The sequence below is a fragment of the Scomber scombrus genome, chromosome 15 (genome assembly GCF_963691925.1).
Source record: "Scomber scombrus chromosome 15, fScoSco1.1, whole genome shotgun sequence".
Taxonomy (NCBI): domain Eukaryota; kingdom Metazoa; phylum Chordata; class Actinopteri; order Scombriformes; family Scombridae; genus Scomber; species Scomber scombrus.
In genome coordinates this window covers 14,969,142-14,985,170 of record NC_084984.1, presented here as the reverse complement: position 1 = coordinate 14,985,170, position 16,029 = coordinate 14,969,142, and the positions used below count along the sequence as shown (strand labels likewise).

Sequence of the window (16,029 nt, the reverse complement as noted above, 5' to 3'; positions counted from 1 at the left end):
TATTCCCCATTGATGTTGGTTGCCGTGGCTTCTCAGCAACATAAGTGCACTATTGGTTAAAGAAAACTGGTTTGGAACAACTGAAAAAAGCCACTAGGGAGATATCCTTGGTGGCTCAGACCAGCTCAAGATGGTTGTGGTTGACGAGAGCTTACAGTTTGAACCTTTCTGCAGGTGAAGGCTGATTTAGTCTCACCTTACATATCTAACCCTGAGATACCTGGTGAAGATGCAGAAGGGTTCCCAACTAAGCAAATGCTCACCCTGCCACCAAAGAATACCACTAAGAGGGGTAACACGACGCAACAGCACATCTTAAATAGCTCCTGCAGTTTCTGAAGGAAATGTACTGTATTTACCGGTGTTTTCTATATGTTGACAACTTGGTAAAGATGCTCATTTGCTTGTGTTTTGTCTCCTTGCATGTGTTTTCTTATAGGTTGAAGTATGTTGAGATCTCATATCGTCATCTCTACCCATCATAACAAGGATTTACAACCACTTAATCATTTTTTGCTTTTATTTTTAAGCCTGGAATGTGTACATTTATGTACATTACACCGTGAAATGAATGGAAAAATACAACAGCAGAACAGGAAATTACAGCAATGTAGGAAAGCAAGGGTATTGTACACTAATGCATTTAAGTATTAAAAGATTCCTGACGTCAGGAATGAGCCGAAATTAATGAATAAACCTCAAAAAAATACTCAGTAACAGTCAACTATAAGGATAGCAGTTATCTGAAGAGGAGAGATCATGCTATATTCAAGTTTAGTCTATTGACATTCTTTACAAATGAATACTGCAGAGATCTTACTATTTTACTAATACAGTCAACAAGGTTTAAAACATGAATATGATTAAAAGACCACATTGACAAGGGACTTATAATAATAGTCATACGTACATGTAAAGGAAACATAACTGTGGGATCTTGTAGCATGTAAGAAACCTTTTAGGCCAATGAGGATTTAAAATCAGAAAGTTTTGTGTACAAAATGAACATTATAAAACTGAAAAGACATGATTTTCAGCTGACGTGCTTTTGATTGTCAAGTTATCAATAATCCTAAATCTGCCATTAGCATATATTCAGATTTGGAATGTGTGTTAGCTATTTATTTATTTTTTTGCTGTAACATGCAAAATGTAATACAATAGCAACTGCAACAACATAAACCTTTAGTTTAACAGATGAGTGAAGATATACAAATGTGTGAATAAGTGAAGCCTGACTTAACCTTTGTGTTGTCCTCCCGGGTCAAATTGACCCCGTCTGTCTTGACTGTTCCTTCTTTCCTCCCTTCCTTCCTTCCATCTGTCCTTCCTCTCTCCCTCATTTTCTTTCTTTCCTTCCTCCATCCCCCTTTCTTCTTTCCTTCCTCCCTCCCTTCTTCTCTTTCTTTGCTCCACCCTACCTTCCTCCCTTCCTTCATTCCTCTGTCCTTCTTCCCTTCCTTCCTCTCTTCCTCTTTCCCTTTCTCCCTCTCTCCCTCCTTCCTTCTTTCCTTCCTTCCTCCGTCCTTCCTTCCTTTCCTACCTCCCTTCCTTCTTTCCTCCCTCCCTCCCTCCTTACATACAAGTCCATCATACATGAAGCTGGATTAACAACCGGGCAAAACAGGCAAATGTCCGAGGGCTCCAGACCACCAGGTTTCCCCAAAAACACCCAGGTTTGCTGTGTAGCAGTTGGTTTTTTGGTAATTTTTAAGGTCCTTCACAACCTGATCTTCAACCCTGTCTTGAGGAGGGTGCTTGTGTCACAATCTAGCTATAAGACCTTCATTGTTTCTGCTAATACTGTGTTTCAATCCCCAAGAACACTGTAGCAGTTTTGGGTGTGGCGGCCTGTTGGCATATGAGTTAAAAGCTTATTTTGTTCTTTTTTAATATGTCTTTTCTGCCTTTATTGGACAGTTGATAGTAGATAAGCAGACAGGGAACAAGGGAAAAGAAGGGGGCATGATATGCAACAAAGGTCCCTAGTCAGAGTTGAACTAGGGATCTTGTAGTTATGTGAAATGCACTGTAACTATTCAGCTACCAGAGCGTTTCACAAGTTTGAAGCTTTGACCTTTGAGCTGCAACATATCCAGTTCCAGTCTGGCCAGTGACCTTTGTTGCATCTCTAGATATTTCCCTTCATCTTCTGTCATCTGTCTACTCTAGTAAAAAGGTATAAAAGAATGGTTGTTTAAGGGGAAAAAAGAGGGTCACTCAATACTGTCACCAACCTTGTTTCCAGCAAAAAAAGCCGGTCTGTACCCGGTCTGTCCAGCAGACAAAGTTGGCTGCTAGCTGGTGCAATGAACATTCATCAGGTAGTTTTATGAATGTTACTCTACTTCTGCTGGATGTGTATATAGTCAACACCTTTGTGATAATAATATGTTGAGTGTTGTCTACAAATGTAAATTCTGCTGCCACCAAAGTTGTGACGAAAATGTTAATGTACATGTACACAACTTACCAATCTATAGGTCCAAAAACAGGCAGGTCTGAAGGATGGTTTCGGCTCCCTGTGAGTATGTTTCTATGCACATTGGTTTCCTGTTTTTGAGTCTAATCCTGGTTTTTATATGGCATTTACAGATGTTTACAAGAAATATGGTTATTAGTATTCCTGTACACATGATTAACCCTCCTGTTGTCCTCGAGTCAAGGAAGGAAGGGAGGAAGAAGGAGGGAAAGGAGGGAGGGAGGAAGGAAGGAAGGAAGGAAGGAAGGAAGGAAGGAAGGAAGGAAGGAAAGGAAAGAAGTAAGGGAGGCAGGATAGGAAGGAAGGACAGAGGAAATAAGGAAGGTAGGAGGGAGGGAGGGAGAAAGGAAAAGAGGAATGGAGGAAGGAAGGAAAGAAGGACAGGAAAGAAGGAAGGGAGGAAGGTGGGGGGGAAGAAAGTGAGAAGGAGAGAGGGAAGGAGGAAGGAAAGGAAAGAAGGAAGGAAGGAGGGGGGGAGGAAGGAAGGACAGAAGAAAGCAAGAAAGGGGGATGGAGGAAGGAAAGAAGGAAGGGAGGAAAGCGAGAGGAAGGAAAGAAAGAGAGAAGGAGGGAGGGAAGAAGGACAGACGGAAGGAAGGAAGGGAGGAAAGAAGGGACAGTCAAACAGACGGGGTCAATTTGACCCGGGAGGACGACACAAAGGTTAATTAAACTACCACACAGCAAACCAAGGCTCTGTAATATTCCAGCATATACATTTAACAATGCACCGAGAGGGTGGAAGGAAGGTGTTAATAGAAACCCCAGCAGCTCCAAGCAGGTAAATCCAGCCATTATAATACAAATAAAGAACAAAAAAAGTAATGTGACAGTGTTTATGTGCAAGACTACCGAGGCAGATTGTTTTGGTATTTACATTGTGATAGCAGCAACTGGATACTTTCTAAAGTCCCATGTTTAGAAGCTATAACATGGTTGTCTCTACAGTCATAACTGTATGATTGTATGGCAAAGAGTTGTGTTTGTGTTATACAGTCCATTCTGTTTAACTAAATCCTACACATCAGGTATTCATACAATATACAACAAGGCACATTTTCTCCTGAGTTTCCTAAGAACAATAAACTGGTCGTGTACCGTTTCATGTAACAAACCCCTTCTTCTTCTTCTTCTTCTTCTTCTTCTTTTTCTTCTTCTTCTTTAATCTCAAGTTCTGTTAATGCATGTTGATACTGGTAGCTGTAAAATATGTACAATGAGTCTGTGTGATATATGTTTGCGTATATATGAAATTAAGTTAGAATTAGCCAGGTGGTACTCGAGGTTCGATCTTCAGTGAGAGCTCATAGAGAGTATCTTCGTCCATCACCAGCGTTTTATCCAGGAGGAACTGAGTCACCTGTGAAAAGGTAGAATGGAGAAGATGGAGAGGACATTTTGTGTTAATAGGTGGATTTTAATCGCTTTATATTACATAAATAATGTAATAGTAAAAGAAGTGGGGTATGTTTTAATTGGACATACCTTGGGTTGGTGCTCTATCCTGTAAGGTGCTTGCTGGAACTGACGAATCTCGCGGATAATATGAGAAATCTGAGAGCAAAGACAGAGAGAGAGAGAGACAGAGTTACTGCTGCCATTTTAACCCTTTAATCGATAATGTCCTGGTTTATTAAAAAAAAAAAAGGCAACTTAGTCATTTTACCATTTGCTCCCCTTTGTTTCAAATATGTAAGGCATTTGGTTGTATTATGTAACAGAACTATGGGTTATGAATTTCAGGCAGATGGAGACAAAAACAGCTTTTTATTTTTGCAACGATGCATCAAATCTTAGATTTTGGATATCGTAATATTGTGATGTCATCAGCATGGTCTTTTCCTGGTTTTAAATGCAAAAAGAATGTAATTGTCTGTTAAACTTAACAGACTGTTCTAGCTGTTCTCTTATTTACTTTTTACTCATCTCTACATTATTGTTGCAATATCGATATCGAGGTATTTGGTCTAAAATATCGTGATACTTGATTTTGTCCATATCGCCCAGCCCTACTTGAAACTCTCTAAATAGAGTTTTAAAAGTTGAAGTAAAATAAAAGTACTAAAAAATATCTCTCAAACTACATACCCATGCTTCAACATGTGGAAAAATCCAAACCTTTGACTTGCTGTGCTGAGTTCTGGTTTGAAAACTATGATTGGACATTTGATGTTCAAGGTGGGTCAATTTAGGTCTTAATTAGGATTATAAAAGAACAGAAGAAGAGGGTAAGAGTATATATTTACCATCCTCATCTTGGAGAAGTTGACCAGGCCCTCCTCAGTGAAGTTGGGCGTTCCCTCTTCAATGAAAGCCAGGTCAGTGAGGTACATGCCCAGGTACGGGACACACGGAGGGTTACAGCTGCACACAAATACACACATTAAACATCACATTAGTCTGTGTTTAACCCTTACATACTGTTCATATTCTACACCCTTGCAGTATGTTCCAGGTCAATTTTGACCCGGTCTAAGAATCCCCTCATAAAAAGTGTCTATACCAAATGTTGAAGCACAGATGTGTTTAGAAAGCATCAATAGTCGATCTGACTGATCAATAAATGTGATTAAACCTTGATTCATGTTTCAGAGAGCAGAGAGAGTGTTTTTTTTTAGCTTTTACATCACTAAACAGCTCCTATCACACAATATCATGTCCTATTTTACCTGGGACATTTTCCACTTTAGGAAAAGTTATCAAATTTCAGACATTTGGGGTGTTATTACAACTGTCAAGTGTGCCTCTTTTTTTAATTTTTTTTTAAGATGTATTTTTGGGCATTTAACCTTTATTTGAAATGAGATGGCATAGAGGCCGACAGGAAACAGGGAGAGAGAAAGGGAATGACCTGTAGTAATGGTCCCTTGCTGGAATTGAACCAATTATGTGGTGTGCGTGGTAAACTCTCTGTTACCAAGGTAACACACATTTGACCGAAACAGTATGTAAGGGTTAAGAGAGGGGATTTACACATTTATCACTTTACACATTATCATTTTTACTGAAATTAGAAGTATTTACTTTTTCAGTGTCTCTCTGAGATTCTTGAACCTCCCCTCTGATGAAACGGTCTTCTGCAGCCGGTCCATTAGCGCCTTCGTCTAGAAAACAAGAACATAAAAAATATAACGTTTGATGTAGAGAGGAAGTTTTATTTTTAACAACCCTTTTTATGAGAATGGATTAATCCCAACCTGTTTGCAGACTTTGGCCCAGGTCTTCTTCAGCCTGTAGATGGCGCTGCGGTTGAGAGCAGAGGTGATCTCCAGCACACCGTTGTAGTTGTTGAGGCAGCGGCAGATATCGGCCACCGCCAGCCACTTCTCTATGGAGCTGGCTCTGGAGCCTACGTCAGTATGGGTCATGATCTGAGACGCCACCAGGTTGCTCATCTGTGGTGAGAAGATAAGAAACACCAACTTTTACAAACACAAAGATGAGAGATGATTCTTCTCATCAGTGATTATTCTACTGTAAGCTGTTTATTATGTACACCTGCCTAAAACTACTGCAGTCTAACAATGCTAAATTCATGTTAAATTAGTTTTAGAGATTAAATTCCCACATTTAGCATTTATCAACAGTATATAAAGGGTTAATAAATGGTTTATAACACACTGTAATGTAATTGCAAGAAGCGATAAGAGTTTATTAATGCATTAATCAACAAATATAACTCCTCTTGTATCTGTATAAATGGATAAATGAATGATAATATAGTAAAACACACTTATAAAAATATAAAATATGTCTTCACAGGAGAAGTTAGAATAGTTGTTTCAAATAATGTACACTTATATCTGCTTAAAGCTACATTATAGTGTGTAATAAACCATTAAATAAATGTTTATATACTGCTTTATAAATGCTAAATAGACACAAAGTCTTACCACCAAATGGAACTGGCAACTAATATTATGTCCATGTGATTTTATTGTATTTTTTACTGTATGTAAAGTCTCATCAATATATTGGAGGGGAAAAAAACATATGTTAAAGCTCTTCTGTTAAGGATTTACAAATATCTGACTTTATATAACAATAACTATTTGCATATTTATAGGGAAAATAGACAGATGTAAATGTCTACGCTTGTCTAATACAGTGAATAAAAAACAGAGAAATCAGAGTACATTGTCACATTGAGACATAATACTACTAATACTACTACTACTACCACTAATAATAATAATAATAATAATAATAAACTTTATTTCTATCAATATCACCTTTCCAAACCAAAGTTACAAGGTGCTTCACATATTAACAGAATCACATACACAAAAACCCAATAAAAACAACAATCAAGCATTATGGATTATAATGAAAAAGACTGTTTTCTACTTACATCATTGAAGTGCTGGCTGGTTTTCATGATGAACGGCGTTCTCTCCGACTTGTCCACCTTCATCCAGCCCTGACCGAGGAACTCTCTGCAGGAGACCAAACGTCACACTGTGCAGTCAGACTCTCTGTTTGGTTCACATTAAACCTGCTGTTAACTAACTCTATTAGTTTTCACCAGAAATAAGTCATGAAGTCAACACTACTTTAGTTTAACTTGCTTATTTCCACATTCAGCATTTTGTTTCCATTACGATTTAACACATTATTATAAAGATATTGATTATAGCTGCTCTCCCTTGCTGAGAATATATCACTCTTTTCATTGGATTCTCATGATTTCTCACCATATATGAAGCACAATTTAAGAAAAATACAATAGTAGATTTTAAATTCATCATTAAGGAAACATAAAATTATGTTTATTCTAATTTTCTGATGTTATTTCTTGCATATTAGTTTCATTATGTGGCCATATTTTTAAAAGAAGAACCAAATATGTAGAGTTTACATTTACAGATTTTGCACTCTGCTTTGTTCACGTTATCCAAGAATATATATAATATAATGTATATTTTTCAACACACCCGAACTGTAAACTACCATTTTATATCATGAAAAGTAAAGAAATAACTGCAGCTGAAGTTGCTGTGTATAAAGCTTATATAGTTTATAATCCTGGACCAGCTCTTAGTCTATGCTGCTATAGGCTTAAACTGCCTCATGATGCACTGAGCTCCTCTCTCCTCTCTCTCTCTCTATCCATCCATCTATATCCATTAACATTCATGTACTATTAATACATTCAATAACCTAAACTTCTTCCCCGGAGTTGTCTGTGCTTTCTCGTCTCACAGGTAATCTGGGCCAATGTGCTTCTCTCTTCTATTCTTCCTCTCTCCTCTCTACCCCAACCGGTCGAGGCAGATGTTCTCCCACTTTGAGTCTGGTTCTGAGGTTTCTTCCCGTTAAAAGGGAGTTTTTTTCTAGCCACTGTTGCCAAGTGCTTGCTCATGTGGGAATGTTGGGTCTCTTTCATTGGCGGCTGGCCAATAGAGGGTGATAAGGCGCCGCGCTCCCTAGTGTTTTTGCTTTTTTATTTTAAAAATTAAAAAATTAAAATGAACAATAATCACTTATTTTAAGTAAATTCTTTGTTTAAATTCGCAATAACATATCATATATAAAATATAAATCATAATTTTCGGAGAAAAAAGCTCCCTGCTGAGCTGCTGGGGCGACAGAAAAATCGCCCAGTCAGTGCAGCAGCCAGCCAATTACTGACAAGAGATTCGCACATAGCAACAGGAATTTATCCAATCAGCGTCGTCGATTCTGATGCCTTAAGGGCGATAAAGATGTCGCCCCAAGGCAAGTTTGCGGCCGTGGGTGAGAGAGTGGGATTTCTGGTGACATTGCTGCTGTGATGTGATGTCTCTGCCACAAGGGGGCACTGCTGTAACAGTCAACAGCTTTGTGTGTAAAAATGTGTAAACCTAATAAGTTATTTGTTTCCAATTTGGTTCTAAACTTGTGTTTGTGCAATATGCTATTTATGTTTTGTATAAGAATGCCTCAAGTTATTAATATTGGCATAAAATAATTACTATTTCACAGAGCACTGGTATCCAGCCCTTTATGTTCAACTGTTTTGGGATGGTTATTGAAACAGCTCCACTACTTCCTGAACTCAATACAGCTCCTTTATTTTCCTATCTTACATTATTGGACAACCTGATTAATCCAGGTGTGTCTGACCATTTTTGTTGTCACTAGTGAGGTCAGACACACCTGGATTAATCAGTTTGTCCAATAATGTAAGATAGGAAAATAAAGGAGCTGTATTGAGTTCAGGAAGTAGTGGAGCTGTGCATAAAGTTCATAAAGCACAGCCCCACCTACAATATTTTTCACCAGCCGCCACTGGTCTCTGAGTTCGGTTTAGACCTGCTCTATGTGTAAAGTGCCTTGAGATGACTTCTGTTGTGATTTGGCACAATACAAATAAAGATTGATTGATATTACTGCAAAAAAAAGGCAGTTTAAAGTCACATTTAAATGCAAACCTACTAAACACTTAATGCACTCACTCATAGGGAATACCCCTGAAAACAATGTGATCCAGTAGTGTGATCTGTTCTGCCAGCTCCATGGCCGAGAGAGACTCAAAACACTCCGCTTTAGTACTCTCCGTCTAGAAAACACACACACACACACACACACACACACACACACACACACACACACACACACACACACACACACACACTGTTAGTGTACAAAATGTATTTAATGAGTACAAAACTTAACAAAAAAAACTATTTAGCCCTCCTGTTGTCCTCGAGTCAAGGAAAGAAGGAAAGATGGAAGGATGGAAGGGAGGAAGGCAGGAAAGATGGAAGGATGGAAGGAAGGAAGGGAAGAAGGAAGGAAAGGAGGAAGAAAGGATGAAAGGGAGGAAGAAAGAAGGAAAGGAGGGAGGAAGGAAGGAAGGAAGGAAGGAAGGAAGGAAGGAAGGAAGAAAGGAAGGAAAGATGGAAGGATGGAAGGAAGGGAAGAAGAAGGAAGGAAAGGAGGAAGGGAGGATGGAAGGGAGGAAGAAAGAAGGAAAGGAGGGAGGAAAGACGGAAAGAAAGATGGAAGGGAGGAAGAAGGAAGGAAAGATGGAAGGGAGGAAGAAGGAAGGGAGGAAGGAAAGATGGACGGATGGAAGGAAGGGAGGAAGGAAGGAAAGATGAAAGGATGGAAGGGAGGAAGAAAGAAGGAAAGTAGGGAGGAAGAAGGAAGGAAGGAAAGATGGATGGAAGGAAGGAAGTAAGGAAGTAAGGAAGGAAGGAAGGAAGGAAAGATGGAAGGATGGAAGGAAGGGAAGAAGAAGGAAGAAAAGGAGGTAGGGAGGATGGAAGGGAGGAAGAAAGAAGGAAAGGAGGCAGGAAAGAAGGAAATAAAGAAGGAAGGGAGGAAGGAAGGAAAAATGGAAGGGAGGAAGAAGAAAGGGAGGAAGGAAGGAAAGTTGGAAGGGAGGAAGAAGGAAGGAAAGGAAGAAGGAAAGATGGAAGGGAGGAAGAAAGAAGGAAAGGAGGGAGGAAGGAAGGGAGGAAAGAAGGAAGGAAAGATGGAAGGGAGGAAGAAGGAAGGGAGGAAGGAAGGAAAGATGGAAGGGAGGAAGAAGGAAGGAAAGGAGGAAGGAAGGATGAAGGGAGGAAGAAAGAAGGAAATGAGGGAGGAAGGAATGAAGGAAGGAATGAAGGAATGAAGGAAGGAAGGAAGGAAGGAAGGAAGGAAGGAAGGAAGGAAGGAAGGAAGGAAGGAAGGAAGGAACAGTCAAAACAGACGTGGCCAATTTGACCCGGGAGGACGACACAAAGGTTAAAATAACTACAATACTACACAAAGTTAACCTAATATATTTGGAATCCAGCTATAACTGTATACGTCTAACTACGGCTTTGTTAAGGGAGGAACTTCTTCGTAACATCAACGTTATTCTTACCACGATGAAGTGTAGTAGTGGACAGCTTATCTGTTCCATAATATCAGGAGATAAATGATTTCAAAAGGTTTAATCACTACAAATACTGCTTATTTTAATAAGTAAACTTCCCTTCTATGATGCTCTGTGTGGTGAAAACATGCAGCGATACTAACCATTTGTAATATGTCTTCTATCTTCAGCTGAGCGTCATCCTGTTCGTCTTGAGAAAGGGCACTGAAGAGCAAAACACATACTGTTAATAGTAAATATAATAATAAATTCATTTGTATAGCACCTTTCTTACAAGAAATGCAGCTCAAAGTGCTTCACATTAAAGGAGTATAAAACAAAAAAGGACAGCAAAGAAAGAGGAAGACATTAAAACATGAATGTAATATAAGATGGAATATAAGAGTAAAATAACAATAAAAATAGCTAAAAATAGAAAAAAAACTACATAAAATGCAACTATTAAAAGAAGTTACATCAAATTAGTGTCAATAAAACTACTGTAACACTCATAATAATGATGTGTGTGTGTGTGTGTGTGTGTGTGTGTGTGTGTGTATGTGTGTGTGTGTGTGTGTGTGTGTGTGTGTGTGTGTGTGTGTGTGTGTGTGTGTGTGTGTGTGTGCGACTATTAACATTATGAAAAAATCGCAAACTACATGCATACTTGTGGCTTCTGTTTAAATGTACATGTTCTATAGACAGCAACTGTGTCTGAAATCACTCCCTCATTCACTCATTCACTACTCACTTAAAGTAGTTAAGTTGAAATGATAATGATAAGATTTACATCATTACTCTCATCCTCTTTGAAAACAAAGACAAAAAGGATTATAGTGTGATTTTTGTGGGCATCTGTATCAAACAATATATATAATATGAATTATATATGAATAAATATGTATTTTGTGATTGTGATTTCGATAAATTAGAATAGAATAGATCTTTATTGTCATTGTACATTGGAACAACGAAATTGAGATGTAACCCCTTATTAGTGCAAATCGATGAAAAATTGTTCAGCTCTACTCTCTATATAATAAACACGAAATAGTTGAATCAATAGTGAGCAGCAAATCAAGATTTCAGACACTAACTCATTGTTGTCATAATGTGTCGGCACCATCAGCTGTAGAGTAACATGACGGTAGGAGTACATACCATGTACACTACTTTTTTATATTTGAGGACAAGATATAGTGCAGACATTTACACACTCAGTATTCAGACACTCAAATAAAATGGCAGAGAGTAAATGCAGTGAACTATATAGTACATAGGGAGTGATTTCAGACACAGTCAGTATTGTATTTCATAATGGTTCTCTGTTATATCCACAGTACCAGTCGAAAGTTTGGACTCAACTTCACTTTAACTTGAGGTAAAGAAGCTCCTCTAAATAATAAATTAGCCTTAAAACATGCTTAGTGAAATTTTGAGGCATCTCTAAATTAATAATAAAGTATTTTTTTAGTGCATTTCTGTTTTTCTATATCTTAATCATCAAGAATCAAGTGTAAAATTAGGCTGTTATTGATGTATGATTCATGCAGGAGGGCGATTCATCACTAATTCACTTTAATAAAGACACCAGCCTGCTATTCTCACCATTGCCATTTAAGCATGGTGGCGCTATAACATAGATTTAACTCCCTTTAACTCAAAGATCAGGAACTAAAACGTTCTTAGTCTCTCTCAGTCTGCTCATTACTTCACATTTCTCCAATTTGCCATTACTGTTTCTTTTGGTTTGTAATCAGCACATGTCAAAAAGAAAACAAGGAAATTTACCCACAAATTTACCCTAAATCCCCCCACTGTAGAGATATTTTATACATATAAAATTACAGCTTTTTATTATGATTTATATACATTTTTTTTTTTAAATCGCTTATTAAAATGCTTCCCAGCCATAAGAATGAATGAATCATTAAAATTGGCTTCATATGAGGATGAAATACTACAAACAATTAAAATATTTGCACATGAAATTGAATTATATTGACAAATCTTTACATAAATGATTGAGTTTTAAAATGGTATGGCTCCAAACATTTATATTTTTATTACTTTTGTTTAATTTACTGTACCAGACACTACAGAAAGAGACTTACAGAAAGAGACTTATAAGATAGTATTTTAAAGTGTGGAAAATGCACCTTAATATGTTTGATGTAGCTTTCCTCTCTTGGGGCATCAGGTCTGGATCTCGTAGCACTTCTTCCAACAAACCGATCACCCCCATCTTCAGCTCGCTGTTCATTTCAAAGTCCTGATGGATAAAAAAAAAACTTTTATTAATGTTTAAAACAAGGAAAATATATCACATCTTATACCTGAGGGGGGCAATTCAAGCTGCTTTACCTAATATATTCAAACATTAATAAAGAAAAACAGCACAAAACATTAAAAATACTGAATTTAAAAGGATAGAAAACTCGAAAGAAATACAAAAAAGTTAGAACGGAGTCATAAAAACAGGAGATGTAAAGATGTACTTTTTAGTTTTTAACCTGGTCAAAGCTATTATTATTACAATTATTATAAAATTAACCCTCCTGTTGTCCTCGAGTCAAGGAAGGAAGGGAGGGAAGAAGGAAGGATGGAAGGGAGGAAGGAAGGATGGAACGGAGGAAGAAGGAAGGAAAGGAGGGAGGGAGGAAGGAAGGAAGGGAGGGAAGAAGGAAGAATGGAAGAATGGAAGGGAGGAAGAAGGAAGGAAGGAAGGGAGGGAAGAAGGAAGGATGGAAGGGAGGAAGGAAGGATGGAACGGAGGAAGAAGGAAAGGAGGGAGGGAGGAAGGAAGGAAGGAAGGGAGGAAGAAGGAAGGATGAAAGGGAGGAAGGAAGGATGGAACGGAGGAAGAAGGAAGGAAAGGAGGGAGGGAGGGAGGAAGGAAGGAAGAGAGGGAGGAAGGAAGGAAGGGAGGAAGGAAAGGAAGGAAGGAAGAAAGGAAACAAGGACAGAGGAAAGGAAGGGAGGAAGGTAGGGGGAGGAAGGAAAGAGAGAAGGAGGGAGGGAGGAAAAAAGGAAGGGAAGAAGGAAAGGAAGGAAGGAAGGAGGGAAGGAAAAAAGGAACAGTCAAAACAGACAGGGTCATTTGACCCGGGAGATTGACCACAAGAAGATTAAGAAATTACACACTTACAGAAAGGCAGAATATATAGAGGATTGTGTTTTAAAAGTCTATAAGAGATATTCTGCTTGATTTAATACTGGTAATAATTATATAATTTGAAAGTATTTTTGATCTAGAGTTGAGGTTTCTGGCACGACTTCACCGACTTCCAAGATGCACGGAGAAGGAAAAAAAAAATCTAAAAAAAGTCAAAGCTGCAGCAACACTTAGCACATAGTATAGATCAACTTCATTAATAGATAAACACGTTTTAGGGTTAGGGTCATCATAAAACACATTACAAGCAGCATTAAAATAAGATATTTAAAATTTAGAAAAAGCCAAATATTAACAACGTGGGTGAAACTATATTTGGTCCATAAAACAGACTAGTACTTTTGATCTGTAATATAGTTGACATGTTGCCCCAAAGTCAAAAATGATGATTTTTTTTGTCCACAACCCAAAACTATTAAGTTTACTATTATATAGGACTAAAACAAACAGAAAATATTCACATTTGAGAAGCTGGAATTAAATAATTTGGACTTTTTATCTCTTAAAAAATGAGTCAAAATGATTAATCAATTATATAAATTATTGGCTATTAATTTCATAGATTTAACTAAATAATATAGTTGAAGTGTTGCCCAAAGTCCAAAATGACATCCTCAGATGTTTTAGATTTTTGTCCACAACTCAAAAATATTCAGTTTACTGTCATATAGGACTTTAAAAAAGGGGAAAATATTCACATTTGAGAAGCTGGAATCAAAGAATTTGGACTTTTTTTCTCTTAAAAATGACTCAAAATGATTAATCAATTATAAAACAAATAGTTGGCGATTCATAGTTTATAAAAAAAAAAGTCCCATCCACCAGACTCCTAATCCTTTACAGCCTCAGTGACTGCAGGGAAACAACGCCCTCTAAAGGACATTTAAATATTGCACATTTAAACCAGATGGTGTATTTTTACTTTTGCATATACACTATAAAGTAAAAAAGTAGTTGAAGACAAAAACAGAGGTAGATTAATGACACATAAAGCCTGAAACAGCATCTGTATATAAATGAATATCAACAGAGAAATCCAGATTCTAATAATCATGAAATTAATAGTGAAGAATATGAGATAAAGCAAATCTGCAGCTGAATTCTCTCCTGTAAAAAACTCCCTGATGTGAATTTACTCCTCATATTAACTGTAAATTAAGCTTGTTTAAAATTGGAAGAGCTCAGTTTTCTTTACATGTGAATTGAGCTCATTGACCTTAATTTATCAGGAAGTGTTGCAGGAATCCTCTGGGTGGCAGCTTTTATCTTTATGAACCTAAACTGATGAAGGTCTGAGGGATGAAACAATATTAATAAAGTGAGTAAACGTGATGGACAGTGTGCAGGATCATCTGGGTTTTGTTATCCTGTATGTATAAAATATTTACATGATCATTTTCAGGCTGTAAATAAAATATTTCCAGTCTAACATCTGATAAATAATAATCACATCAGTGGCCAGAAAAAGAGCCTGAACTGTTGGATCAACACATGATATGAACACATCTGATATTACATTAAGATCTTTAAACATTGCTTTATGCTCCTTTTAGACCCTTTGTTAATGTGAAGTACTTGTAATATCTTCTGTTGTGAAGCACTTTGAGCTGCACCTCTGCTATAAAAAATAATGTTAATATTATAGTTATTACCAAAACTCAGTATTTGCTGTTTTTATAGAGGGCTTTACGGCCCCAAATAATGATTAATCTGTTGGTTACTTTCTCGATTAATCGATTATTTGTTTAGTCAATGAATGACGCTGTTGCCCAAAGTCCTAAATAACGTCCTTACATGTCATTTTTTTGTCCACAATTCAAATATACTTAATATACTGTTACAGAAGACTAAAGAAAACAGAAAATATTCACATTTAAGACACTGAAATCAAAGAATTTGGAATTTTTTTCCTCAAAAAATGACTCAAAACGATTAAATAAATTATCTAAAGGCATTTTTCACATAGAGCAGGTATAGGCCATGTTGTTTAATTTAATTTACAGAAACCCAAATAGCTGATGATTAATTTAACAGCTGACAGCTAATCAATGAATCCACTAATGATTTGCAGTTTGAGACGATTTACTCATTTCTTTAAGTTTTTCGTGGCTTCTTAAATTGTCTAAAATAAAGAAATAAATAGTTTATATTATTGGTTATTTTCCGACAGCTGTTTAACAACATCAGCACCCATCATGAATGCTGCGTTCACTGTCTGCAGACCCTCGTATTACCCAAACTGACCCACAACTGTGTTTAACAATAAGACAAAAAAATACTGAATGTTCAAAAAGCTGCAATAAAAATAGCATCTTATATAATCTGAAATGAAAATGATAGTCCTTTAAGGAACCCCCAGGGGAGGATGCTGACCTTTCTGCACGATTCCTGAGTGGGAGAAAAGACACGCGGAGCAAAGAGCACCTCGATTGGGGGCGAGAGGTGTGTGTGTGTGTGTGTGTGGGGGGGGGGGGTGGCGACACATAAACAGAGACGCTGTCAGGTTGGGATCGGATGCAGAGTTTCAAAGGGTAACGACCA

At 37.4% G+C, this 16,029-nt stretch overlaps 1 protein-coding gene across 1 annotated transcript in view; it reads right to left on the bottom strand.

Moving 5' to 3' along the window:
- Positions 1-3,746: 3,746 nt before the first annotated feature.
- The window catches only part of rasgrf2a (Ras protein-specific guanine nucleotide-releasing factor 2a), an 88,016-nt gene continuing 75,733 nt past the window's right edge, over positions 3,747-16,029 (bottom strand). The window contains exons 20-29 of the mRNA XM_062434499.1: positions 12,473-12,585; positions 10,478-10,538; positions 10,323-10,352; positions 8,920-9,023; positions 6,834-6,918; positions 5,680-5,877; positions 5,507-5,586; positions 4,729-4,846; positions 3,968-4,036; positions 3,747-3,842 (exon numbers count right to left, since the gene is read on the bottom strand). Of these exons, the coding sequence (XP_062290483.1) occupies positions 3,747-3,842; positions 3,968-4,036; positions 4,729-4,846; positions 5,507-5,586; positions 5,680-5,877; positions 6,834-6,918; positions 8,920-9,023; positions 10,323-10,352; positions 10,478-10,538; positions 12,473-12,585 (954 nt within the window). The remainder of the gene's footprint in view (positions 3,843-3,967; positions 4,037-4,728; positions 4,847-5,506; positions 5,587-5,679; positions 5,878-6,833; positions 6,919-8,919; positions 9,024-10,322; positions 10,353-10,477; positions 10,539-12,472; positions 12,586-16,029) is intronic.